A 25,412-nucleotide genomic window follows, 5' to 3' on the forward strand; every position below is an offset into this window, starting at 1 on the left:
TAACTGTTTTCGAGATTAAGCCTTAACATCTTTATACCATAATGTGATGTGAGTGTGTCATTTAAGTTTTAGGAAAAAATATAAAAACATATAATAATAATAACAATAAAACGTGATTGCTATAGTGATCTTTATTTAACCAACAGTGGTCGATGGAAAAATTATTAAAATGTTTTCACTTCTGCAGATCTACCAACCAGGTCCCATTCCTAAGGAGTATTACCTAAAGAATCAGAATCGATTGAACGCAGAAGACGAGGATGTGAAGACAGTGGTGGTGGGTCGTCGATCTAAACATGCCGTTTCCCTGAAGGTGGAGTTGCAAGGATCCACCATCGCCTGGGAAGTGGATTGCAAGAACTGCGATATTCATTTCTCGCTCCTCTACAAGGACACGATACTCGAATCTCGGAAAATCAACAATGAGTACGGAGTGGAGAAAGGTTGCTATTTGACCACACACACTGGAAACTGTAAGTTCTATAATTTTTTTTTGTTATTGTAAACTTAATTTACTGAATTTCAGGGCTGAGGTTCTTGCTATAATAGCTTCAAACCATCCTTTTTGATTCGCACAAAAAATATTTTAATTATATTGAAGCATTTTAATTGTAAAATTTGACAGATTTGATTGAATGAATCGTCTATTAACCACCATTCCTTATTGCACTCTCTCCTTGATTTCTACGCTTTGTAAAAATTTTTGTTTCTTGTGCCGATCAGCATTCATATTATTCGATATATTCTGCCAATATGCAGTGACATTCACTGATTATTCAGTGATAACCTCAGAACTAAAAGTTATGTAATTAAAATAAGGGTTGGCATGATTTAAATCACTTGATAATTTTTTTTTTTTAAAAATCATTACTTTTAATTCCCCTGATATTTTTGATATTCAGAAACTATTCATTTACGTTGAAAATATTTTTTTATGTAATTTATGAATACACTCACTAGGGTGTGATTTTATTGATTGAAGGTTTTATCTAGAGAAATAATGAAATGGGCGTGTATTTTAATTAATTAAATGAACAAAAAGGATTAAATATGGATAAAAGTTTAGTGAAACTTTCCATATTGTAAGTAAAATAATTTTTTGTTTTATAAACACACATTTCAATTATACCCATGTAAACAAAAGTAATTATGAAACTTATTAAAAAAGTAGTTTGTATGTATAATTAATGAAGAAAGATTTGTTGTTCCTGGGAAAATTTTAGATAATTTATTTTTCTCTCTCCATGTTTTCCGGTCTTAATTTATTTATTCTTCATCTGGTAACAAATTATGTCTTTGTCTTAAATTTGTGACTGTATTAACATTGAGCAAACATTATTAAGATTTTATTTATTCAGTGATTAATTTGTAATTGGTATATAATTATTTTAAAGGATATTGAGCATTATTAATATATTTGATCGGACTTATCTGGTAAATACAGAAAAAAAGAAAAAGAAAGCATGGTTTGAACATATAAAAAAAAATATGATTTAAATTTTAAAAAATATTTTTTTTATTATTATATTCATATGATTACGGTAATACCATACGATTTACTTTATTATAGAGAAACAATACTTTTAGACTGACGCTTTAAGTTTTGAATCATAATCAAAAATAATAACGTAGTAAATGCAGAGAAAAATATTTAAAAGGGAAGATAAATAAATACTAGGAGGCTTCGCCCCCTGCTCGCTGGCACTCGCCAACCCCCTGAACTGCTTTCGCAGTTCATTTCGGATTGCTTCGCAATCCGATGCTCGCTCATTGGATACGTTCTTACGTCTAGCTTTTGTATACTTTTTTGAACACTGAAATTCCGAAAACTTTTCACTGTACAAAATTCTAAACCTATGCATTTCAATATTAATTTGAAATTGCAAACAGTTCACATATTTTTCTTAATCACACTATTCTAAATTTCAGTTGTTGAGAAAAGTAACTGTTTAGTTTTGTTTTAAAGTCTTTCCCACCAGGGCTAAAACCATGTGTTGTAAAACAATATGAAACAGTACTGAACGCAGGATGTAAAGCATCGGCTTCGATGGAGATAATTTTGTGAGAATGTTTTTGATAATTCTGTGAGAATTCACCCGATTAGACATATAATACTCACTACGTGCTCTTGCGCGCCGAAGGCTATCAATTAAAACGTATTAGCGTTTTATATAATTTAGATTAGCCATATGATGCTCACTACGTGCTCTTGCGCGCCGAATCCAATCAATTAAAAATGAAAACTGTTGCCAGCGCGAGAAAAGAAATATCATCGGTTTTATTGATACATACGTACGTATTAGCGTTTTATATACTATAGATCACTGATAAATAAGTTACAACTTTTATGTTAGTGAACTGATGACAGCCTATGATTCGTTTAAATATTTTTTAATATTTCTATCCAATGAGAATGGATGAAAATGTAAAAAACCAATCATCTTTTTATGAAAGACAAAGGAATAAAATGCGTGACATTTATTCATCTGTAAATCTTGCATACCAATTATTATTTAATAGCAGCAGCCTTATAAAAAATATTAAAAAGGTTAACTGTTTATTATTATGGTCTAACAAACAATTGCCGAAAAATCACACTACGCAAGCTGGTTTTCATGCAGAGAAGTGTAATTTTTCAGTAATAGTTTGCAAGACAGTCATAACAGTTAAACTTTTTATATTTCATGAAGAATTTAGTGGAATAAACATTTTCATGTATGAAACGTTTAGCTAATGTAATAATTCCATGGTAAAAAAAAAACTATTTTAAAAAAATTCATTATAGATAGAGTTGTAAATTTTTTTTTTTATATTTTCAGATTCTTTAGTTTTGGACAACAGTTACAGTTTATTTCGGAGTAAAACAGTTCTGTATAAATCTTTTATTTTCACTCATACAGCTGGAAATGAATGTCCCGAACAAAATGGTTGTTAATATCCTTATTATAAAGTATGTTAAGTTTTAAATATTTGTAATATAAAATGTACCTAAAATTTGTAAGCTAATTTTTTATGTGTACAAAAAATATATTTTACAAGTTAACGTTTATATCATTTTTCAAACATGCATTTTAAATCTCGCTTTCTCTCTCTTATAAACATATCTTTCTATTTCATTTCACTATAGATAGATCAGTGATTCTCAACCTTTTTTTTGTTGCGGCACACTTTTAACGATTTCGAAATTTGACGGCACACAATGAAAAAAAATTTTTTTAAAGTTATTTACTTACCTATAATACACTGTGTTAATTAGTTTGTGATAATAATTTTGAATGTGAAATAAAATAATATGTACTACAAAGGCACATTTATTAAGGGAATTATTATTTCTTTCGACTAATTTTTTATTAGTTAGTAACAGTTTTTTTTTGCTAATTATTAATTGTTAGCCTGTTTTCTATAGTTATTAAATGTTGTTTTTATTACATTGTTATTTTTTGTGATTTCTTGTTAACTAACTTTTTTGCTAATTATTAATTGTTAGCTTATTATTTTTCTTGTTAGTTATCCTTTGTTAATTTGTTTTTACAACTATTAAATTCATAGCTTACTTTAATGATTAGCTTTTATTTTCGTTTGGAAGTTAGTATTTAGCTTGTTTTAGCCTTGTTAATTAATAATTTTAATAGTCATTAAATTTCCTACTAATTTCAACATTTTTTAAAATTGTGTGTCAAAGACAATTTAAACACTTCCTTCTTATTTTAAGATTGTCAGAGACAAGACAATCACCCACAAAGACATGTTCACGCAGTTAAAGCGTGGAAAAATTATAAAAAGTATATATATAATATTATATATCTATACACTTTTTTTTTAGTTTAAACTTTACTTGTAATAAAAAAAGCATTATAATTTTTATTGTACTATTTCTAATATTTGGCGGCACATTTTAAGAATTTGGCGGCACACAAAAGTGCCACGGCACAGTGGTTGAGAATCACTGAGATAGATAGATAGATAGATATGTTACGTTCATTGTGAATAGTAAGTTATTATTATTATTAGCAGGTCAATATTAATAATAACCAAAAATGCCGGTCAAAGGGAATAATTTAGGTGATTTTATCACATTAACCGGTTATTATTAATAACAGCCAATGAAATTTGGACAATGTTATTCTTTCGCGTTTTTACTGGGGATATTTCCGCATCGTGATCTGCCACGCCAACGACAATCGCAGAGGCGCCAAACTGATATTAAACTGGAGACATTAAAAAAAAAACATGTAGATGTTTGCTTGGGGGTGGCTATGAGTTATATCCTTACCAGTTGCTCCCTTCCTGTGATTTTTTTTGTTTTAGTTTCTCGTGCGCCGCTGCCCGGGAGGGGCCAAAACTTGGCAATTATTCTGCCACAGATCACAATACGGATATCTCCCCTTTTTATTTTTCACTTTGGTCAAAAGAAGCAGTTATTATGAATTTCGACCGGTTAGTATTAATAATAACCGGATTTATCAATTCAACCGTAACACATATACAAAAAGGCGCACCCATTTTTCAATGCTATATAAACCGTATAATCACATTGACCAAACTTCATTGGTTATTATTAATAATAACTGATTAAGAATAATATACAATATTTCTCACTTTGCCGGCCAGGTGGCCGAGTGGTTAGTGTGCCTGACTGCGAAGCCAATGGTTGCGGGTTCGAATCCCGCTCTGGGCATGGATGTTTCTCTCTCACTCTGTTGTCTTCTGATGTGTGAATGTATGAATGCGGCCCACTCTATGAACGGGTATTTGTGGCAGTGTGGCGTGGGTAATGTTGCTCGCCTCCGTGACTTTGGTTCACAGGTGCCCACTGGGAAACGATAAATGAGCAACACTTCCGTCATCTTCTTAGGCGAAGAACGAAAGTTCATGCCTGCCGTTATTAAAAAAGAATATTTCTTACTTTGACCAAAAGATCCGGTTATTATTAATATTGACCGGTTAGTATTGATAATAACCTGATTTATTACTTTAACCGTAACATATATATCGATTAACGGAAGCGTCGATTAGAATTTCATTTTTCTGCTGCTAGCAAATTTTCATGAGATGGTTTTATAATCGTCGTTGAACAGCTGACCCAATTTTTCGGGCTTACTACAACTAATGTTCATCTCCGTCGCCTTGTAATTTTGAAACCCATCTAGAAGACAAGGGAACTCCTGGATCAAGTATTGGGAGAAATTTGTCTTTGTGGAGGAATTTTTTATGGAACGAATCCGCATTTGCATTACATGGGGAGGAAAACCATGAAAACCTATCACGATTAGTCTGATGGCAAGGGGACTTTAGCCTATGATCCGTCTACCACTGAGGATTTGTGGTCTGTGCGAGCCGGCTGAGGAATTCGCTTCGACCAGCAGCAGCTGGGATTCGAACCCGGGACACCTCCTTGTGAGGTCAGTGCACTTTCTCCTGAACCACCACGACTCTGTCTTGGATATTAATGTTTGCGTGGGTGACAACTCGAAAAAATAGAGGCCAACACATGGTTCTTATAACCACCAGCAGCGTATTGATACCCACAAACATAAAATACCCATATTTCAGACTTATATAATTTAAATCTCAAAAACTGAGTCTCAATATTAAGAAAAGAAAAGTTTTAAGTATCAAAAAATCTTTTATCTTTTTGTAATTTTTTTTAAGGGAAACTGATTGAAAAGCTATAGTCCATTTTAATTAACAATTAAACTCGTCAAATAAATGTAAAGACTGATTTTTGAAACTTTTTAACATAGATACTTTAATTTCAATTTTCCGTTTTTTACATATTCAACAACGCCATTAAATTGAATTACTATTACTTTTTCAATTTACTTCTTTTAGTTTAAAATGTATTATTTACTGTTCCAGATCTGTATTTTCCTTTAACTTAAAGAAATTAGGTACAATCCCTATATGTGGTCTACCCGAGTAATAAACATTTATTTTTTAATAGTTTTTTTAAATTAAAGGTTAAGGAAAATAGCAGTGTATGGTATACGGCTATTATTAATAATAGCTGTTTATTGCTTTTAATAATAAAATTAATATAGGGTTGGGAGTGACTTTGTTGGTTCACCCAACACTAACTTTATTTTAAGGTTAAGAACCACTGCCCGCCATACCATGCACTAATGTTTTTTAAGGGTTAATGACACTGTCCTGTTTTTTTAAGGTTAAGTGCCATTGTACTGTATACTCTACATTACACTGATGCTTTTTTTTAAAAAAAAAACAAGAATAAAGTGCTATTTCCCTCTTTATTCTATATACTAATGTTTTTCTTAATCTATCCAAACCATTTATTAATAACAGACCATAATGAACTACATAGTTAAATTGTATAGTGGGAAGTAACGAAATTTGTAACAATAAAAGTTCGTTTAGTTCTGACAACAAAAAAAAACCTTGCAAATATTATTCATTGGCTCGCAATAGAAAGCTTTATTTTTCACCTATCGAGAATTAATATAAGCAAATAAGTTCATAGTTGATTTTAACAAAGTTGATAATTTGTTTTATTATCCATCAAAAAAGCACCAATAAGTCAATGAACAGTTATATTTTTTTAGCTTAAAATGTTAGAGTATTTTCTACTGAGTATTTTAATTAGTATCTGAACCTACATATTCATTTTGGTCAAATCTGAAAAATAAAACCCAGAACATTTGAAAATGCAAATATGTAAGAAACCAAAAATTAAATCCACTCTCACTAGTGGAATAAGAGTTTGTACTTGCATATTTCCTTTATTTTTGATAACGCGATTTTAAATCTCGAAATAGTTGAAATTTTTATTTTATTTAAAAAGTCTGACCAGCTGGTGGCAGGAGGCGGCTAGTATTGAATAAAATTTAATTTTATTGTTTTATATATTTTTTTTGAAATACGTTTTTCACTAAAACCCCCTAAATATCGTAAATTTTTCTTAAAGATAAATGTTTAATGCAAAAATATACCATCATAACAAAAAATCATTAAAAAAGGTGATGTTATGAAAAAATTTAAATGAACTGATTTTTTTTATAATTAACATAAAATAAACTTAATTTTCTAGCAAAAAAAATCTAATTCAAATTTTACCATGTCCTATATTTTATAATATTATTTATACTAGTTATAATAAATATAACTAGTCATATATGAGTGTATTCAGATATTAGGACTATCATTCCTTAGCTCTACACAAACTTCAAGCACCATCATTCATAAATGTTGAAAGTTTTTTAACGCATAAAATTTCATAATTTGAAAGGAAATGCAATGAAAACACGGATAATGTTATTTTCAACGAATTCATTCGTTATGACATCATCATACTTCGAAAACAAATTAAAATTTTTACCTCATTAATTTTTACGACATCATTAATTTTTACGACATCATTAATTTTTAAGTTTGAATTGTAAGACACCAAAATTCAGGAAAATATTTTTATTTCCAATTTAAAATTTACATCACATAATGTTGTTTTAGATATTAAAGCATGAAAATTTTGAAAAATTCCAATTTGCACAGAAAATTTAAAAATATATCATGGCATAAAATAAGTTAACTTCATATGGCAACATTGAAATTCTTTCAAAATATGTCAGTACACAGACATTTTATTAAATTACTTTTGCATAGCATTATCATGCACTTTAGTCAGTCGTTTACAAGTGCTCATTAACCTTTAGCACAATTTAAGATAAGCACACTTAAAACAATTTAAATTGTTTCCTTGCGCTCTATACTTGCACAATTTAAATTATACTCGGAACGTTGTTTTTCGCCTTCATAGTCTTAATGATCACTTCTCTAATTATACATAAAACCTTTACGATTTCTGAAATTTTATTCAAAAAGTGCTTACATAAAACGATTTGCAGCGAATAAAAGGCAGAGAGTAATTGAAATAATCCCGGTAAAATCATGTTTTTTTACAGCTGTTGCAGAGCAAAATATTTTTCTTTTATAGCTGTTTGTAAAATCTCTTGAAGAGCATAAATGTTTTTTTAAAGCTGTTAGTAAAATATCTTGAGGAGCAAAATGTTTCTTTAAAGTTTTTTGAAACCTCTTGGAGAGCAAAATTTTTTTTGAGCTGTTAGTAAAATCTCTTGAAGAGCAAAATGTTTCTTTAAGGCTGTTTGCAAAACCTCTTGGAGTGCAAAATGTTTCTTTAAAGCTGTTAGTAAAATCTCTTGAAGAGCAAAATGTTTCTTTAAAGCTGTTTGTAAAATCTCTTGAAGAGCAAAATGCTTTTGTTTTTTTAAAGCTGTTTGTAAAATCTCTCGAAGAGCAAAATGTTTCTTTAAAGATGTTTGTAAAATCTCTTCTCTCGAAGAGCAAAATGCTTCTTTAAAGCTGTTTGTAAAATCCCGTGAAGAGCAAACTTGTTCTTTAAATCTGTTTGTAAAATGTCTTGAATTGCAAAATGTTTTTATAGCTATTTGTATAGCTGTCTGGTCTTTTTTAATTCTTTGTTAGCTCTCTTGAAAGTCAAAAATCGTTTTAGAGATAGCGTTGCATTCCATCAGATCTTCTGCATGACTTCTTTTCTGATACATTTTGTCATATAATTGTTCGAATCTGTGAGTGGCTCTAAGTTAACTTTGAATGTGACCTCTTTGGAACTCATCCAGCTGTATGTATTGTCAAAGTAGACCACAACTGCAAAAAATGATTATTAAAATTTTTTGAATTTCTAAACACTAATTTCTTGATTACACTTGATATTAATTCATATACAATCAGAAAAAATACAAATATTTCGCTATTCTTTTGGGATTATATAAAAAATATCAAAATTTTAAAACCTTATAACTCCGCAATTTTTTTTTCTAAAAAAAGGAAGTTTTTATTTTTTTATTTTTAGTTAGAAGTGAACGTTCCTGCAAAAACATTAAAATTTTATTCGATTAGTTTTCCTTTTGAATTGAAACATCGTAAATATTACTACAAAACTAATTCGAAATTCATACAAGTGAGACGTCATACTCATTTTCAAACATAAAAGAAAATGGCAATAATATTATAATTCCTTTGCAATTAGTTTTCGCTAAACTCAATTAAATTTCAAAAAAATCATGTACTTTGACACAAAATAACTCAAAAATTAATAACCGCATCATACCCTTTCTATTTTAAAATATTCCTTAAGCTTTGTTTTAGAAATGACCAAAATTTCATATTGTTTTATTTGATACTTTTTAAGTTATGTCAGAGCTATCTTCCGATGCTTCGTCCCATGGCCTAAAATAATATAAATAAGGCCTAAAGTAATTTGCAATAATTTTTAAGAAATATATTTCAACTGTTAGGAATAGAAATTTAAAGAAGTTATTGGCAAAGCTGGCACAAATCTGTCCTAGCTACAGTTTTGAATTAAAAACTTATAAAGCAAAGCTATTACATTTCTGAATCGATATATTCTGAATTATTTATATTTGAGGTAGATACGAACGAGTTATAACTGGAAAAACGGAGTTTTGCTACTACTTTAAATTTTTTGCAACACCCTAGAAATTATATTTAAACATTTTGCACTATAAAAAACGTATGTTTAGATGATCAGCATACTATGTGTTAAGAATATTGCAGTCCTATGTTATGCTTAGTATCTTTCTCATCAAAAATATTCAAGTTTTTTTTAGAAAAAAGTCATTAATTTTTAAAATATTATTCAGTTTTTAGATGCCGTGGAGACAAGGCGTCTTAGATTTGTAGCCCCGCCACTAATGAATTAAGTGTTTCAAGTGTTTATTGCTGGTTTGGAACCAAGTTAAATGAAATGGTTTTTCATAGCAATATTATTCCTAAATGAATAATGCACACTGTTATTCTTGTACCTGCTTTCCCAAAATTTTACAAAGTTTGCATTTCTTCCCTGCAAAAGCAAAGTAATTTTTCGTCAAAGAAAGTTTTAAATTTCGACTATAGAATCAACTTTTTTACCATTCCAATTGATTGATGATGAAAATGACAATTTAAATGAAATAAAAAAAGATGAACATTTGAAAGGGCAAGTAAAGAAAATAAGACATAAAATTTTATTTCTCTCTCTCTCTTTTTCACAGTGATTGTAAGAGATATCTGTGCAATATTGCCTAAAAGGTTTGACTTCCTTTATGAGAAAACAAATTGAGGCACTAACATTGTGATGTTGCTATTATCCACAATATTAGTAAATTGCTAATATTGAGATGGTCTGAAGCTGACTAATATCAAGGTAACATCTGATGTTACCTTGATATTAGTCTGATCCCTTACCGTTCTTATGATCAGTAGGTGAAAGTTATTCAAGTGCTTACGTGTGCCCGTGAACCAGGTGACAAAACCACCGCTTTCTGGACAGAGATGGCATTGGCTTCGAATGATCGGCACCAGTTGCATCAATTTCGAGACGTCTTCACCTTTCCTTTTCTGCTTCTCGATGACAACATCGTCGTCCACAAATAAACACACTCCTATGTCGTTTTCTTTAGCCTGTAATAAACAAACAATAGTTCATTCTTCAAAATCGCAACCAGAGAAATGAACGTAAGAAAACATCTAAATATTAATAACACTTTTCAACGTCGAGGAACCGACTACATTGATATTGAACTGATTTTCTGGAACTTATTGAATCATTAAGACAACATTACGTCATCTAACGTTTTCTTTTCACATTTTTGAAACTAGATAAATGATAACACAGCATTCCATAGTTGAAGAAACATTTGAATGATAACAAGTAATCGAGATTATAATCGTTATCAGTGTAATGATAAAAAGTGCAATGATAACCATTTTTAAGTGTAATCATTATAAATTTAAATACACTTTGCTCAACAAGAGAAGTTTTTCATGGCAAACTGAAATTCATAATTGATATTATAATCATTATCAGTGTAATGATAAAAGTGCAAGGATAATTATTTTCAAGTATAATCATTTTCAAATATAATCATTATAAGTTTAAATACACACAAGAGAAGCTTTTCGAGGCAAATTGTAACTCATAATTGATATTATAATCATTATTAGTGTAATAATAAAAAGTGCAATGATAACCATTTTCAAGTATAATCATTATAAGTGTAAATAGCTCACAAGAGCAGCTTTTCATGGCAAATTCTCCTTCACATCGATTAGTTTTAAAAAAAAAGTAAATTCAAGTAAACCTAGAAGTGTCAAAAGCTGAATAACTGTTATTAAAATGCAAACAAATTATTGCAGGATTATTTCTCATTCGTGTAATCCTGAATATTTCTGACATAGTTTGTTTCCATTTTAATATTTTGACTTTTTTTTCTGCACTTGAAGTTTCGTTGTTTACCTTATTTCACTTTCCTCTAAATTTTAAATTACTTATGTAGGTGAAAGAGAATTGGCCATGATGGTTTTCTCCACGGTATAGTGCCCTCTTAAAATAAGGGGATGAATGATAATGATAAGAAAAAACGATAATAAGAGTAAAACAAATTTATTCTAAGAAAGTATGCTTCGGACTGTCTGATTTTTGAAACTTATTTGAAATGTTCGCAGTAATTAGTCGGCCTATCTGGGGGCCTATTAGGGGAACCGGGTTCGAATCCCAGTCGATACGAATTCCACATCCGGCTTGCACCGACTACAGTGCTGACGTGAAATATCCTCAGTGGTAGACGGATCATGGGTTAGAGTCCCCTTGCCGTCAGGATAACCGTGGGAGGTTCTCGTGCTCTTCCCCTTCATATAACGCAAATGCGGGTTAGCTCCATCGAAAAAGTCCTCCACGAAGGCAAACTTTCTCCCAATACTCGATCTAGGAGTTCCCTTGTCTTCTGGATTGGGTTCAAAATTACAAGGCTGCGGAGTTGAGCATTAGTAGTTGTAAACCCATGAAAAATTGGGTTGGCTGTTCAACGACGGTTATAAAATAAAATAAAATCAAAAGCAAGAGAAAAAAGAAACAGCCAAGTGCATTTTTTGCAATTACAAAGAATGCAGCATACCCTTCGTTTCTTCCATTTTTCTTTAATTGATATTAAAAACATAGTAATTGGTATTTAACTCTAATATCGTTAGTACGAATGTTGATGTTTTGTTAAAGGAAAAGGCTTGGAAGCGAAAACATTAAATAACTGTATTTCTTTAAAGAAAGATGGAACAAAATTCTTACACAAATATTTTCAGAAAGGTGCGTATACGAATTTTTGTAACGCTACTAGGAGTTAAGTCTGGCAATACGGCTTGTTGAATTCCATATGCATAATATTTTCAAATATTATTAATTCTTGCAATGTGACAGATAACCCAAGAAAATGCTTGATTCGCGAAAATGCTCGAAAAATTCGCTCATAGGCACTGCGTATAAAACGTTTCTCGCAGTTTTCGTTCTCAAAATATCTTTTTAGAATCATTATCAAAAATAAAGTTATAAAAACTTACATTTTAAGATTAACAAATTTATACTTAAGTAAAAATATAATGATAAATATATCTGACGAATCATTATCATGGTCCATCAGAAATTATCATTACCAGAGTGAGAACTGATTAAGCCAAATTTATTTGTATGCAGAGAGCTGTATTTTGTTGCAGACATTTTAGTGTCTTACCTGAAACTGATAAGTGATGAGCGTCCTCTCCTGGACTATAGGAAACCGAAAACTGACTGAAGATCCGGCAGCGACAGTACAGTGGATCACTCCGTCTTCTGTCGGATCCAATAAATTATCTGGATAGTAGGACTGAGGAATCTCACCTCCAAGACCAACCTGCGGAAAAATTATACTTGGTTTAAACATATCGCTTATAATAGTAAGAGATGTAATGCTCCTTAGCAACAAAGTACACCCTATTGGGCAAAATGTAATTGTAAACAATTATTTAGTAATCAAAATTACTTATCAGTAAGACCCGGATTTTTATGACATTTGCATTTTTGGACATTTTTTGTCCTTTAGAGCATTTTTTTAGATTTATAGGGCAGTTTTTCTTTTAATTTTGGGGCCTATTTTGCATTTTAAAGCATTTTTTAAGCTTTTTGTTAATTTTTTCCAATTTTCATTATTTATTACATTTTTATTACATGAAATGCAATATTTGTCTTACAATTTTAAATTTCATATTGTAGCTCTCAATACCACCTGCATGTCATTATGTTATTGATTGATATAAAATCTTTAGAAGTAATTCTTTGTTATAACTTTCCCATTTTCCCTGATTTGTATAGTTTAAAACATCGCAATTTTCTAGGGAATTTTCTTATCCAGGAATAAAAATTTACTTTCAGACAAGAGACGCTCGTTTACATTTCAAAATATCAAAAAACATTTAATAATCCTATGTAATTCTGATATTTAGTAATATTATGAGATAGAAATTGTTATATTCATTAAAGTTTCCATACAAAAATGAAAATGTTTTGAATTCAATATATTTTCCTCTTTTTTTTGTTATTTTAGGATGTAAAACATATTTTTCAAACTTTAATGAACGTAGAACAAGTATTGCATTGCTTTATATTTTTTGAAATGATTCATAATAATTTTAAAGAGTAAAACATTGTTTTAGTTTAATATTATACGTTAATAATAAAACGAATATAAAAATACTTTAAATTATTATTATGTAAATACATTACAAATGCCTGCTAGTGAAAATAAAAAGAAAAACAGCAGCGGTCGCCATAGCAACGCATGCGCACTGTTTACTTTTACTTTTGAACACAGTTGAAAAGTGTATGAACGCCATCAATTCCAAAGCAAGACCCATTTTACCAATTGGTAAAAAAAAAAAAAATTACACCGTGTAACTGATACACTTTACAAAACAACAAAATGCAACCTATTGGGCAAAATGCAATTCCAAACAATTACTCGGTAATTAAAATTACTTATTAGTCACCAAACTTAAAGTCATATTACGTTTTTAAAAAGTTAGGAATAACGTTAGTGAAATATCAGCTTCAGAATTCATAGCAACAAACAGGAAGCTGTTTTACGAAGAAAAAAAATTGACACCACGCAGCTGGTACATTTTACAAGTCAATTAGAAAACAAAACTTACTAATTGTTTGCCTAAAGGATCATCTCCTTTCTTCCTGCCTCCCAAATAGACTGGAAGAACATCTGCGTCTATGTGTTTCAAAAGCTCTTCCTGAAAACCATCTGTAAAAAGAATATATTGCATACATTTATTACGCATCAGAGAAGAAATGAAGACAAATTTATTACTGAGGATATTTTAGGTGGATGATTTAGAATGATGGACCAGGATGCGCAACTACAAACTACGTAGTCCCGCAGAGGACTGATCGTGAAGACACGGTTCCCAGTGGAACACCGAAGTCAAGCATCACTGCCTGCTGTCGGTAAGCGAGTGGGTGATCACTTTGAACGGTCTACGTAAGGACCGAGGGTACGTGGTATATGTTCTCGTTAAACTGTTCTACCGTAAAGTGCTCGACTTCGCGCGCTGGTCGCTTGGCTACCAAAGCGACGGAGGTGCCATCTCCTCTGCAGAGGATCGAAATTGTGATGGCATGTCTTTGAATCATCCTCAGCGATGTTTCCTAGTCAGTCGCCAATAGCCCATTGTGCAGCTCTAGAGTGACGTAAATAAAATATCTATGAATAAATGTGTAATTTATGAAGAGCCTTGGTGAAACAGGGTGGACAATTGTTTAATGTGGGGGACGCAGCTTTCCACCCTTTGAGAAAAGTTTCTCTGGCAATTTATTGGCACTCACTACTTTTACTTACTTTTCCGAAATATCAGGTTTTATTTAATAAGAATACTTTTTGAAAATAAAAAGGATTATTATCTGTGAAAATGTTTCTTTCGATTGAAAGTGGAAAAGCAGTGGCTCCATCTGTGACCAAGAACATGATTTTTCCATACGCATGCGTTACAACCCGTTTCAAAGGGAAGACTCATTCTCATACCTTTCATCCATCCGCAGATCGTAATTTTGACCTGAACCAGAGAATAATCTATCTCCAATTCAGTACCTCCAGAGGTATTGATTTGTTAAGGGAACTTGGAGCACTTTGTGACCCCGACAGATTTAGCGTGCACCAGTCAACATTTAATACACTGGGATTTTTCTACCGGCTGGACTCTAACTCCTGTTCATATCATTTAAAACTACAATGTAGAATTTGACCACCTTTTGAAATGGTGTCAAAATGTATGCTTACCACTGTTATAAATTTTGATCTTTCGATAGAGAGAGTCTTGAATCACTGGTTTAATCACTTTAAGACTGGAGTGAAATAGAGGAGGAGCTGAAAAATACATTAAAAAAAAATCTCTTTAACTCAGTTAAATTCATGTTAAACCGAATATAATACGCTAGCTTACAATAATATCTTAATAGTTAATTTGAAAAAAATGGCTAAATAACAATATATTTAACTGTTTTTTTACCATATTTAAACAAAAACAGTCAAATAACCATAAATAAGATGGTAATGAGACTATTAACAGAGAGAAAAATCGTTTATTAACTATTTTTAACAAAACGGTTAAATAACGAGAATTTTATTGCACCAAATAAGTCCACATTATGAAGCAACATAGTTTCTTGCAACTGCGTACATATTATAGCCGAGAGAGCTAATCTGTCAATCACGTGACCGACAGAACGGGGGTTCGAGCCCAAGCGTTGACACCTTCATTCCCTTTAACACACACGAAGAATTTATAGTTACCTACACTCTCCAATGCCCATTATCTAGCGAAGAGCCTAGTTCATATGTCAGTTAAATTTCTTTCTTTACTATTTTGAAACCATGGTAGCTGTAAATGGTTAAAAAAAAGTGTAGTTTTGTATTCATGATTTTACAACCATACTAGTTATAAACGGTTTAAAAACCGTAAAAGTGAAAAATATTCTTTACCGTAAATTTTACGGTTAATCGGGTGGACAGACTGCTGTTGGTTATTTTACCATAATTTTAGAATGAAAAATCTAACAATGTACTTATCACAAAAAGATTATGAAATAGGTTCACGCAATTAGCAATACGCTAGTTTGGGTAAGCTTTCCTTAAAAAACATGCAATACATACTTAGATTAATATCTAAACTCTTTGCCTCAGAAAAACTTCGTTTTCCATGAAGTGTTTTATGATTTTCTAGGAACCATTTATTTGGTAAAGGCTGACGCACCTGTTAAATTTAGTAGCAAAAGCTAGTATATAAACCTAAAGCTTTGTTAAAAACATATTGCTAAATAATTGCAACCATAAAAAATAAATCTATATCTTTTTTTTTTCCAATGGCAGGCACTGAATTTGAATCTTTGCCTATACTATGCCAGAATTGTTGCTCATTTCGCGTTACCCAGTGGGCCCCTGTGAACCAAAGTCACGGAGGCGAGCAACATTGCCCACGCCCACCCGTTTATAGGGTGGGCCACTTTCACACATCATACACACACACAACAGAGGACAGCACAAAGAGAGAGAGAGAAACATCCATGTCCAGAGCGGGATTCGAACCCGCAGCCTATGGCTTCGCAGTCAGGCACGCTAATCGCTCGGCCACCTGGCCGGCATAAATATATATCTAATAATTTATGTAAAATGCATAAGGGTTAAATTTATGTACAGTAATTAAATTTTTAAAAAAAATCGCGCATTTAAAATTTTTTTTTGAAAAACTATTATCCCCGTTATAAGACCCGTGTTACAATCCCGGGACATTTTTAATATCAGCGATGTATATAAGTATGGAACTTCGCGAGTTTTGGAATAAATAAGATTTTTTAAAGAATTTCTATAAATATTTCCAGACATATAGGCATATTCTTAGAAATTTTGATGATCATATTTTAATACAAAAAGTTACAAACTAATCCCGCATTATAAAAAATTTAAAAAATTTCCAATTGCCCGCTCTAAATGCCATTTTGTTAAAAAGGAAGAAAAAAACACTCTTTCAACTCTTACATTGAGAGTGAGTTCCATACACGCGTATTTTAACTCTCGTAATTAAACCAAACAAAACTTTTTCGGTACAGTAAAGAGGCTCCATTAATATTAGCTTAATTAAAATAGCTGATCTGGACATGGTAACAAATTACTTGCGAATCGTACTTGAAAATAAAAGAAACTACACTATCATATGATACTACTAGCTGCGAAACTTCATTTTTTGCAATACCCGCCTGGGGAATGATCTACGTCAGTGGTTCCCAACCTTTTGTGGACCATCGCCCCCCTCTTGGGGTTGGCTGACACCTATCGCCCCTTTCTCTTTTTGCTCAAAAAACCATTCATTGTTGCTTGTGAGCAACCAAACACTGAAAATATGCTATGTTATTTGATTTTAATTTAAATTGTAATGCAAATAAGGAGGTACATTTACCCTGTTATTTTTATTAATTAAAAAAAATTGTGCATCTTTTTTTTTTCAAAAAGAAGTGATATTTAAAACGGAATAATCAAAACAAAAGTACACTTTTTTAAATTCATATTTTAATGTAATCAAGAAAAAGTTAAAACGCTAACAACTAAAATTTGAGAAAAAAAATGAAGAGGGAGAAAGTACACTTTTACCACTTCAATTACTTTTACCACTGCCCTGTGTTTGGTGTATTTCAAAATAAAGCTTGAATGTCAGGTTTTATGCTCGTCAGATTTAAAAGCGGGTCTCCTTTGAAGCAAATGTCCAACCTATCTCTTTGCTTTGTGAGCAGCTGGAAGACAGAACTAAAGCCTCTCTCCACTAAATATGATGACAGGAACGAGATGAGAAGCGACTCAGTTTGTTTCCACAATTGTGGATAAGTGTCCATAAGCTTTACCCAAGCTAACTCGTAACAGTATTTTTTAAAGACGACTTTAGCCTCACAGTCAAACTTTAAATCTAAAATCTCAGTCTACAAAGAGGAAGTGAGCTTATCCACAACTTCAAAAGAGAAAGGATCGAAAATCCAATCCGGAATTTCTAATTTCATCAAATCTTTAAATCTTGATTCCATAACTGATCAAGGTGATCAGTAAAAATTAAGATTTTAATTTCTAGAATCTCGATATCTACCATTGAACACTTTTTAAGAGTTGGAAATTGCATTAGCTCTTTGCGACCAATGTTTGACTTGTAGATATCAAACTTGGCGATGAATGAAGATTTGATTTCCTTAGCCTTGATAATGTTCATTTTACTTCCCTGAAGTTTTATTTGGATTTCGTTCATTTTTTAGAAAATATCCATGAGGTACGCAGTTTCCAACTTGCGTTGCTTCAAACTCTCACTTAATACAGGATCAGTGGTGTCGAGAAACTCAGTAAGCGAATCCAGCAGTTCGAAGAAACGGCTCAGTTTCCTTCTGAAAGCCATCTCACAGCTGTATTCAGGAGCAGGAATTCGAAATCTTTATCATTTTCATGGCAAAGATCTCGGAACAAACGGTTATTAGGAGAATTAGCTTTTATTTTATTGATGCCAGAAATAACCAATTTTTCGCAGCCAAAAGTTGACGATAAATGACATAATGAATGGTGAGATAACTTCCGGTACTTCTTTTTTAAGGTGACCCAGAAGCCCAGTATGACAACAAGACATGGTTGGAGCACCATCTGTTGCACAAGCACTTACATTTTGTGAGGGGAATTTCTTTTACCTCAAAATAATCTTTGACCAATTTAAAAATCGACGATCCTTTTGTATCTGTGTTCAAAGTTCTTGTAAACAACATTTCCTCGTTAATCTCCTTACTCTCATTTATGAATCTCACTTAAGCCAAAACAGCTTTGTTATCTATCACAGTTGATTCATCAATCTGCAACGCAAATTTACCTTCTTTCAGAAATTTTATGAGTTTTGATTCAACGTCGGCGGCCATCTCATCAATACGCCTGGAAACAGTATTATTGTTCAGAGGACCAGAGTGACTTATCAGATTTCCGCCTGCTATACCAAATAGTATGACGAAAACGATCCTGCAGTTGAATTTTTTTTAATTTTTAACTATCATAGTTCTTTGTCTACATCAGAACCATAGGTTTCATATATATTTTCAATTTCAATCTCAAATAGCTTTTATTATTAATATTATTAGCAATTTTTATTTTTTGAGGACTCGTCGCCCCCTGATCGCCCCCCTAAGGATTATCGCCCCCTTAAGAAGCTCCATCGCCCCCTTTGGGGCGATCGCCCCCAGGTTGGGAACCACTGATCTACGTCATACAGGTATCTGAAGGGAAGGGCCATTGTTGCTCCCATTAGGTGGGCCATTGTTGCTCCCACAGTAAGGACAGATAGTTCAGAGAATGAAAGCCAGCCCGGGATTCGAACCCAGAACCTTTCTGATGCAAGGCTAGTTCCCTGATCCTTAGGCAAGCTGGTCGGCCTAGCTGCAAAACTATCATTCATAAAATTAAGAAGTGGAAGACTAAATGTAATTCATCTCAAATTCATTCAAAAGAAGAAAGAAAAAATCCCGTCAGTGAGATTATGAGGACTTTGCAGTCGCTAAGAAAAGGAAAGCGTTAATTGGCGAAAACGATTGTGAAGTTTACTCACCATTGACGACGTAGACTACTTTTATAAGATCGTGGAAATGATCCTGAAGAAGATTCAGAGCGACCAAACCAGTATCTAAGGCTGAAAAGCATAAAAATAAATAAATAGAGGCAAATTTTAAAGTTGCAGTAAACTCTGTAAGTTGCAAATAAAGAATGTTTGGGGGGAAAAAAGAAAAAAAAAGTCTATGATATAATGTCTTGGTAGATAAATGTTGCCCACCTGAACACATATACAAAAATTAAAAATTTTTTTGAGTGTGTCTTTTTTATATCAATGAAATTATAAATTTTTGTATATGTTACCATGAAAGTTCAAAAGCTGGCGAATGTCCAAATTCATATAGCCAATTTAGCCGAAATGTTCCTAAATAATTATCAACTCAGAAAGTTGAGAACAATCCGGCTTGTAAAAGCAAAGGTAAATCTGGTTGAAATATCCAATAAAAACAGGATGTTTATGTGAAATTATTTCAGTTGAGTTGCGCTTATCAGCTGAGAAATCGGCTATAAAATTTGATTCATTAGCTTGTCTCATAGACTTTTGATTAAAAGTATGCTTTTGTGAAAATCAAATGATGACTCAATTTTAAAAAGTAGAGAAATTATTTTAACAAATTGCGGTCGTATTAAGTTCATACATGGCTGTCATTCTGGTCGGAATTAATTTTCGTTGAACGAACAGTAAGTAATTCATAATATGCAAGATTATGAAGAAAAATTCAAATTTATTAATAAACTTTAGATATATGTAACACAATATGTTTTAATTTTACGTGAACATCATATTTTACAGTTCTCCATCGAGCAGTATTTTTCAAAGCAGTCTCCAATGTGAAGCCTTAGCTTTTGATAACATGTGTCGCAAAAATAATAAGTTTGGTGTCTTCCGCCTTTGATTTTTCTGTTTGAACATACAGAACAATATTTACTCTTTACGTCCTCACAGTGCCGAAATATATATAGTTTTCTATTAAGCTGTTTCTAACATCTTTGCTGTGGTGGCTGAGAGCCGACATACGACTGGGACGGTAAAAAAGCGTTGGTGGCTGAGAGTAGACATACGACAGCAAAGGGTTAATAGTGGGTCAACTCCACTTCAAAAAAATGGAATTAACCTCGCTTTTATTTTTATGCAGGTCTTTTCTAGTTTGTTCTAAAACTATATTTTTTCTCCCTCTAAATAGGAAGCATTTAAAACCATACAATTAAGATTAAGAGAAGAGACTACTCTTTAGATTTGAAAGCTCAGTATCTATGAATGAACAGGAGCATGTTAATTACTGCATTCCAAAGAAAATTCATTTAAACCTTAGACTATAATTACATTTGTATATAATTTAGACTATATATATGCTATATAATTTAGACTATAATTATATTTGTACATAATAAGGTACAGATTTGCAAATGTTTCCGCTTAGCTGACCCATGATAAGGTTTAATCAAGTATAGTATGAACGATAATTTGTTTCATCACTTAGCACCCTTAATATGATTTATTTTGCAGCCGGCGTAAAAGTGAGTGAGTGATTTAAATTTTTGACGCAAGAGCCATGATTTGACTATGCAGCGCCTAAAACTTGGTTAAAAGTTCATATAGCCTGTTTAAAATTTAAGCACTCGGTCCAAATTTATATGACTTGGTCAAATTAAAAAAAAACAAGGTTGAGTTTGAAAAAGAACTTAACTAAATCAAAACACCCAAATTAAACTAAAGTAGTTTGGCTAAAATCAATATTACTAGGTAAAAATTGGCCAATTTACTTAAAGTTTGAACTAAATCAAATTATAAAATCCGATGTCTAAAGCCTAACTTAATTGGTAAGAAATTAAATTAGGATGAGGTGTATCTCCAAGTAAAATTGCTTAAGTTGGTAAGTAAACAGTTAAAATACTGCTGTCTTTTAAGTTTAAATTTCGAGCACTGGGTCAGAAAATGCTTCACCGTAAGCTATTATATCATAATTATTGTTGCACAGTTCAAAATATAAATTTAATATGTGGGAGATAATAGAGGGCGGTTTTTTGATAGAATTACTAAATGCATCGATGCAATTCTTCGAATCAGAAAAACCGACTTAAAAACAGGCCACCCATTTTGGGATTAAATTGGTTACATGAATACACAAGTGGGCGACCTATGTGCGAACGTTGTTTGCCTTAGTTTTGTATGGGTTACATGGTTAAACTTCTTAACCTTGTAGTTATGAAGAAACTCCCAGTTGGCAAGGGAATCTCGAGACCAAGCATTGGGTCAACTAGTCTTAGTGGAGGATTTTTTGAAGGAACTAACCCGCATTTGAGTTACATTCTGAGGTAAATCTTCCACGACTAGCCACATGGCAAGGGAATTCCAATTTAAGATCAGTCTATTTGTATCAGCCAGCACTGCATGGCCAGGAGCAAAATCCTGCCATCGCCGAGATTCAAACCTCATTGGGATCCCTTAAGCAACGAGAATTTTAAGGTAACAGCATATCTGAACCCTATTAAAATTCAACTCGTTCCAGAATTTCCAACTATGTTCAGAAGACAAAACTTATATAAAGTTTTCTTATATCGTTACTGTCTGCAACATCATTATAGTTACCTGGTTTGTGCAAAAAGACCGATAGATTGATGTGTGCCAAATCCAAAATGTACACCATTTGTATCTGGCTTTCTCTCTGCATATTAAAAAAAAACTACGTTAAAATTTCACTAGGACACATAAGAAATAAAACGATGAACAAAGTGAATAAAGCACAAATAAAAGTACATAAATGGACATACTATAGATTCAGTTCCCTAAACAAGAACCTTCCTCAGTGTTTAAACGCCACATGATGGTAGAGAAAGTAAACAAAAATTGCAAAGTAGTTGAACCATTTAAGACATTAATAGGAAATTTGTCTCTATTGTTTAAACTACTTTGTACATGTTTGTCTCCACCATCATGATCCTGATATTCTTATCTTTCACCGTCTTCACAAAGAAGAGCGTCCCGCAGTGGACTGATCGTTAAGACACGGTTCCCAGCAGATCACTGAAGTCAAGCATCACTGGCTGCGATCAGTGTGCGGGTGGGTGACCACTTGGATCAGTCTGCGTAGGGACCGAGGGTGTTCGGTATTGGTCCTCGTTAAACTGTTCGACCGTAAAGTGCTCGACTTCGCGTGCATTTCGTCGGGATACCGAAGCAGGGGTGCCATCCCCTCTGCAAAGGATCAAAATTGTGATGGCATGTCTTCGGATCATCCTGAGGAATGTTTCCCAGACCGTCGCCAATAGCCCATTGTACAGCTCTAGTGTGACGTAAATGAACCAACAACAATACAAAGATGAGCACATAAAATTTCGAACAAGTGTTTGGCAAAATTGCAAACAGAAGTGTTTTTACAATCTTTATAGTTGCTGTCAAATTTAAGCTTGTATACTTATATTTATTTCTAAAAATTACTTATGGCCAAAGTTTTTCATCTGACTGCAATACTAATTTTGTGCCTATCACCTTTTTCTTACATAATTTCAAATCCTGTTTGTTGCTTTATTTATTAACAGTGTATATTAAGAATTAATAATAAAACAGATTTAAATATTATTGCATTTTCTAATATTTTTTTATTTTCTAATATTATATTTTCCGATGGTTAGAAGTACATGTTTTTATTAGGTTGTAATGAACTAGGACTAAGAAAGCTAAAAAACATTTCAAACCATGCTTCATTCAAGTTAAATTTTAAAACTGGTTGATTTTAAAATTTGATTTTAAAATAATTTGAAAATAATTCGGTCGTGAGGTACGGATTATTTTCTTTCAACGCCAACGATTACGATTTGCGATTTTACGATTTGCGACTTATTTTTTATGTTGAATCTCTATTGGTTCAACTATTAGTAATTGTATACCTCTGAAATTTTACATTTTATTTTATAACCGTCGTTGAACAGTCGACCCACATTTTGGGTTTACGACTACTTTTTGGGTAATGTTCAACTCCATAGCCTTGTTATTTTGAAACCAATCCAGAAGACAAGGGAACTCTTGAATCAAATATTGGGAGAAATTTACCTTCATGGAGGACTTTTTCATGGAACTCACCAGCATTTGTGCTACATGGAAAGGAAAACTACGAAAACCACCCACGGTTAGCCTGACAGCAAGGGGACTCTAACCCATGATCCGTTTACCACTGAGTATATTTTACGACACCACAGTGGTCGGTGCAAAATGGGTGCGGAATTCGTATCGACCAGCCATCGTTGGGATTTGAACCCAGTTCACCTCATTGGAAAGCGAACGTTCTATCCCCTGAGCCACCGCGGCTCCTGCCTCAGAAATTATAAAATTCTAACAAAAAAATTCGAATAAATTATAATTCTGTGTTATAAATTGTAATAAAAGTGTCTTCAAATGGCGATCGTGAGGTTCGAAAGATTCTTTCAGTGCCAACGACTATACTATTACGATTTCAGCCTCGCTGGCTCCCGGGATGGAGCGTTCGCCTTCCTATGAGGGGAACAGGGTAAGAATCCCGGCTATGGTTGGTCGATACGAATTCCGCATCCGGCTGGCACTGAACACATTGCTGACGTAAAATATCCTCAGTGGTAAGCGGATCATGGGTTAGACTGCCCTTGCAGTCAGGCTAACCGTGGGAGGTTTTCATGATTTGCCTCTCCATGTTACGAAAATGCGAGTTAATTCCATCAAAGAGTCCTCCATGAAAGAAATTTCTCCCAATATTAGATCCAAGAGTTCCCTTTTCTTCTGAATTGGGTTCAACGTGACAAGGCTACGCAGTTGAACATTGGTAGTCGTAACCCAAAAATTGGGCCAGCTGTTCAACGACGGATATAAAATATAAAAAAATTTCAGAGGTATAAAATTTTTATGAGTTGAACCAAAAGTGATTTAACATAAAAATTTAATAAAATTTTTTATCGCAAATTGTAATAGTGTAGTTGTTGGAGTTGAAAGAAATTATTACATCACGATCGCCGAGTGAAGAAATTCTTTTGAAAATGCATAACAATTTTTGTTTGAATTTTACAATTTCAGAGGTATACAATTTTTATGAGTTGAACCAGAAGTGATTTAACATAAAAATTTAATAACATTTTTTATCGCAAATTGTAATAGTGTAGTTGTTGGAGTCGAAAGAAATTATTACATCACGATCGCCGAGTGAAGAAATTCTTTTGAAAATGCATAACAATTTTTGTTTGAATTTTACAATTTCAGAGGTATACAATTTTTATGAGTTGAACCAGAAGTGATTTAACATAAAAATTTAATAACATTTTTTATCGCAAATTGTAATAGTGTAGTTGTTGGAGTCGAAAGAAATTATTACATCACGATCGCCGAGTGAAGAAATTCTTTTGAAAATGCATAACAATTTTTGTTTGAATTTTACAATTTCAAAGGTATACAATTTTTATGGGTTGAACCAAAAGTGATTTAACATAAAAAAATTAATTAATTTTTTTATCACCAGTCGTAATAATATAGTCGCCCTTGTCCTATTAAAACAAAGAAATTATATGTTTTAAGAAGGTCGGCGAACGGGAAATAAAATGCTTGCGAGAGAAGGTCTACATCTGCACCAGTTTGGACAGACAGGTTTCTTCTTCCTTCGTATATTTTAATTTTTACCATTCTCATCTTGCATTCCGGAAGATAAAAATATTTTTAAAAATATTTTATTTTAATAATTTTTCTTCTTCTCTTTTTATTAATCTTTATTGTATTATTTTCCATGTTTTCCCAATATTTTAAACTTATTTTATGAATACTACATACTTGTAGCATATGCGCAGTAAATATAACTTATTAATTTTCGTAATTTTTCCTTTTTTATATATATTTTTATATTTTTAATATATTTAATATAATTTAATATATTTAATATATTTAATATATTTAATTTAATATATTTAATATATTTAATATAA

At 32.2% G+C, this 25,412-nt stretch overlaps 2 protein-coding genes across 4 annotated transcripts in view; one reads left to right on the top strand and one right to left on the bottom strand.

The window, feature by feature from the left end:
* The window catches only part of LOC107437338 (SEC14-like protein 2), a 71,590-nt gene extending 58,231 nt beyond the window's left edge, over window positions 1-13,359 (top strand). Inside the window, exons 12-14 of one of the 2 annotated variants that reach the window (XM_087159902.1) lie at window positions 188-473; window positions 2,820-2,950; window positions 12,538-13,359. In XM_087159902.1, coding sequence (XP_087016028.1) covers window positions 188-473; window positions 2,820-2,935 — 402 coding nt within the window. In that variant the 3' untranslated portion in view covers window positions 2,936-2,950; window positions 12,538-13,359. Of the gene's footprint in view, window positions 1-187; window positions 474-2,819; window positions 3,041-12,537 lie in introns of those variants that run through there. The other variant, XM_087159901.1, reaches the window with a different exon arrangement.
* LOC107437337 (retinal-binding protein) overlaps window positions 7,408-25,412 on the bottom strand; it is a 38,214-nt gene continuing 20,209 nt past the window's right edge. Inside the window, exons 8-15 of one of the 2 annotated variants that reach the window (XR_015432692.1) lie at window positions 22,066-22,141; window positions 19,474-19,554; window positions 15,141-15,227; window positions 14,008-14,108; window positions 12,555-12,713; window positions 10,281-10,455; window positions 8,199-8,640; window positions 7,408-8,155 (exon numbers count right to left, since the gene is read on the bottom strand). Coding sequence is in view for 1 of the 2 variants with exons in the window: in XM_016049297.5 (XP_015904783.3) it covers window positions 8,504-8,640; window positions 10,281-10,455; window positions 12,555-12,713; window positions 14,008-14,108; window positions 15,141-15,227; window positions 19,474-19,554; window positions 22,066-22,141 (816 nt within the window). In the remaining variant the exon portion in view is untranslated. Of the gene's footprint in view, window positions 8,641-10,280; window positions 10,456-12,554; window positions 12,714-14,007; window positions 14,109-15,140; window positions 15,228-19,473; window positions 19,555-22,065; window positions 22,142-25,412 lie in introns of both variants that reach the window. The other variant, XM_016049297.5, reaches the window with a different exon arrangement.

The sequence above is a fragment of the Parasteatoda tepidariorum genome, chromosome 3, assembly GCF_982258835.1.
Source record: "Parasteatoda tepidariorum strain Cologne lab strain chromosome 3, Ptep-v5.0, whole genome shotgun sequence".
In the NCBI taxonomy this organism is placed as follows: Eukaryota; Metazoa; Arthropoda; class Arachnida; order Araneae; family Theridiidae; genus Parasteatoda; species Parasteatoda tepidariorum.